At 36.6% G+C, this 3,081-nt stretch overlaps 1 protein-coding gene across 1 annotated transcript; it reads right to left on the bottom strand.

The window, feature by feature from the left end:
• Positions 1–1,916: 1,916 nt before the first annotated feature.
• On the bottom strand, positions 1,917–2,591 carry LOC141711215 (uncharacterized). Its single transcript, XM_074513623.1, has one exon. It carries the CDS (start codon positions 2,589–2,591, stop codon positions 1,917–1,919), a length of 675 nt encoding a protein of 224 aa, XP_074369724.1.
• Between the last annotated feature and the right edge of the window lie 490 nt (positions 2,592–3,081).

Here is a 3,081-nt window from a genome sequence, read left to right as displayed (position 1 = left end):
ATCTTTTCTTTGACAAAGTAAAGGCATTGTTTTCACTTTTCATCATTGCATAGGTGTGAATAGTTGTAATTAGTTAAAGCGTCGACTTGTTGAAGAGAAATTCATAATAACGCAGTATTATCCTTATTTTTGTAGGGAGCTTGTTTCCGAGTCAGAACTCAGAAGTCAGAACTTCATGAAATCTAAAGCACATACAGGAGTACCATGATCAAATGATTGTGCTGTTTCGACTTTAATGGAACCGTAGATTAAATTTTTAATCGATGTTTTGGCAGTTCTTTATTTCTCATAACCTTACGGATAAAAACACTTACCCCTACAATGCCTTTATACTACTATGTAACTAATTTTGTTCAACGAGTCTGAACTCAGAACCTTCTGTAGCCGAAACGAGTTGAACTTAGTTGGAAACAGATAGGTAGGAATTTCAGTGCTGTATGCTTTTGAAATGCAGAGAGAAAGGAAAGGATATGGTCCTAATTATTCCTAAAGAGCATCTAATACAAGCTCTAGACAAGCAGACTTGTGAAATGCAGAATGTAAGAAAAGCACTACCCTCCAAAGAGAAACCGTGTAAACCTTACATGGAAAATCCTTTTTATACTTTGCCTCCTTCAATGGAGGAAAGTAAATCAAACAAGATCGGGTCACATACTTTTAGCTCTCAGTCATTTAGAAATTCTCTTGAGACAACATTTGTCAAGAATAGAGGTTATCCAGATAAAATCAATCTCTTGATAAAAGTTTGAAATAATGCCCCTGAAGAGACAATATACTTCACAAAAGAAAGTAGCAAACCTAATGCAAAGTGTGGGGGAATAACTCTTGCAAGCCTTCGCAAAGATTAGATTGTTCGCATTTAAATTGTTGCCTTGCTGATGTCCTTGACAAAAGCTTTCAACTTGAAACAGGATAGAGTTATTAAATGAAAGCAGAGTAGTAGATATACCGAATCAAGAGATTACATGAAATTTAAGATGAAAATTATGTAAACAGGTAGAAATATGAAACTGCAAAAGCTAAATGAAAGTTTAAATAACACCACCAATTACAACAATGTTGGAATAGAAAACCTAAAAGTATTTCAAAAGCAAAAAACTCCTAATGTAGGAAAAAGATACTGCACTACTTAAGAGAACCCTAAACAAACATTGTTTTGTGTAGTTGGTTCCCTTGTTTTACTTTCTTGTTTGTCAAATTCACTTCATCGAGCTTCTCTGCATGTAGTCGTCGAAATCTTCCCCTGGTAATGAAGCAAAAGCGAAACTAGTGATTCGAGCTCACCTTCATCCATCAATGGAATAGTCGCTGATGATTGATTGTTCCCGATTACAGTCTCAGGTTGATAATCCGGTGCAGGAACATTGTGGATAACTCCTTCTGCAACCGGGATTGGTTGATCAGTCTCTCCAGGAAGCATTAAAATATTAGGATTATTCTGATTGATAACATGTTGAGGATTTGCTGCTTGCGAATAATTGCTGTCATCGACAATCCAAGGCTCGTGATCAATGTTGGGAAGTACTCCTTGCTGATCAACAGGTAGTATCTGATTAAATTCTCCCATGGGCATTGAAAAATCAGTATCAATCCAAGGGCCGTGATCGATGTTGGGAACTCCTTGTGCAACTGGTAGTATCTGATTAACTTCACCCCCAGGCATCGAAGAATAAGTATCAATCCAAGGCTCATGATCAAGGTAGGGAACTCCTTCTGCAACAGGTAGTATCTGATCAAATTCACCCATAGGCATTGTAAAATCAATATCATCAATCCAAGACTCGTCATCAATGTTGGGAACTCCTTCTGCAACAGGTAGTATCTGATTAAATTCACCCATAGGCATTGAAAAATCAGCATCGAACCAAGGCTCGTGATCAGTGTTGGGAACTCCTTGTGCAACCGGGACTATCTGATTAACTTCGCATCGGAGAATAAGTATCAATAATGTTGGGAACTCGTTGTGAATCTGTTAGTATCTGATTAACTTCGCCCATAAGCACTGAAGAATCAGTATCATATTGATTAGATGATTCCAGTAGATTAACAGAGTACTCGCTGGCATTATCATCACCTCGCTTAATAATCTCGCATATCGCATAGTCTTGAACTGATTCTGGTAAACCAAGTTTTTTCGAAAATTTATCATCCAGAGTATACTCATACATGCACCACTTATCATCACTCTCACCATTACTACTCACCTTCTTGTCGATTTTGTACGTAAAAGCTCCTCTGCTTCCAAGAACCTCATTACTCTTCTTGTCCTTAATCTTTTTATTACTCTGACCAACCCAAGTGCGACCAGCTCTCCTCGAAACACGCTTACCGTTCTTGGACAACTTAGTGAACACGTAAATAGTCTTCTTCTTGCCGGATGATGCTGACTGCCAGAAGAGATCATCGTCTCTGAAAACTTCGCATTGCGTCGAGGCTCCGTAAACATCAGCTTGTTTGATGATACGATCGCAGGGGAGTGGTTGTTTTTGGATCATAGGGATGAGATATTGGAGCAAGACTTCGTGTGGTGAAGGCGCAAAGCGAAACCCTACCTTTAGTCCTTCGCAAATGTCACATTCCTCTCTGTCCATCGTGAGTCTGTGACAATTCTCTAATGTTGTTAATGATTCAAAATTATTAATGTTTATATAGTACGTGAGCTGGGTTTATGGGCTGGGTTTAAGAACTTCTATTTGGATTCTTATTTAATTTAATACAATTTGTTTATTTGTAATAAATCTTAGTTATTCGCTGTTAGTCCTAGTGTCGTTCCTAGTGCCGTTGGTATAATATCACCTGTGCCAAGTAAGCAACTACATGGAAAGTTGTTTACTTTTCTTAATTTCTCCGACAATAAATTAGGTGTGTTAACTATTATAGACTGACATTAATATTAACTATTAAATAAATTATTAATTAATGTTAAAATAAGAAAGAATACATACTTAGACAAAAAAATAAAGAAACACATACTTCAATAAAAAAAGAAAAAAAATACTTATGCAATGAGTCGTAATATCAAATTTTAGATCAACTTTTATTTTATGCTCAATTGATGCTACTTGTAAATAGTACTTTCTT

This window comes from Apium graveolens, chromosome 3 (genome assembly GCF_009905375.1).
Source record: "Apium graveolens cultivar Ventura chromosome 3, ASM990537v1, whole genome shotgun sequence".
Classification (NCBI taxonomy): Eukaryota; Viridiplantae; Streptophyta; class Magnoliopsida; order Apiales; family Apiaceae; genus Apium; species Apium graveolens.
The sequence above is the reverse complement of the archived record's forward strand: the minus strand, read 5'-3'. Positions and strand labels throughout refer to the sequence as shown.

Excerpts from the sequence above, each read along its gene's own strand:
- LOC141711215 (XM_074513623.1), bottom strand. The coding sequence starts at position 2,591 with ATGGACAGAGAGGAATGTGACATTTGCGAAGGACTAAAGGTAGGGTTT.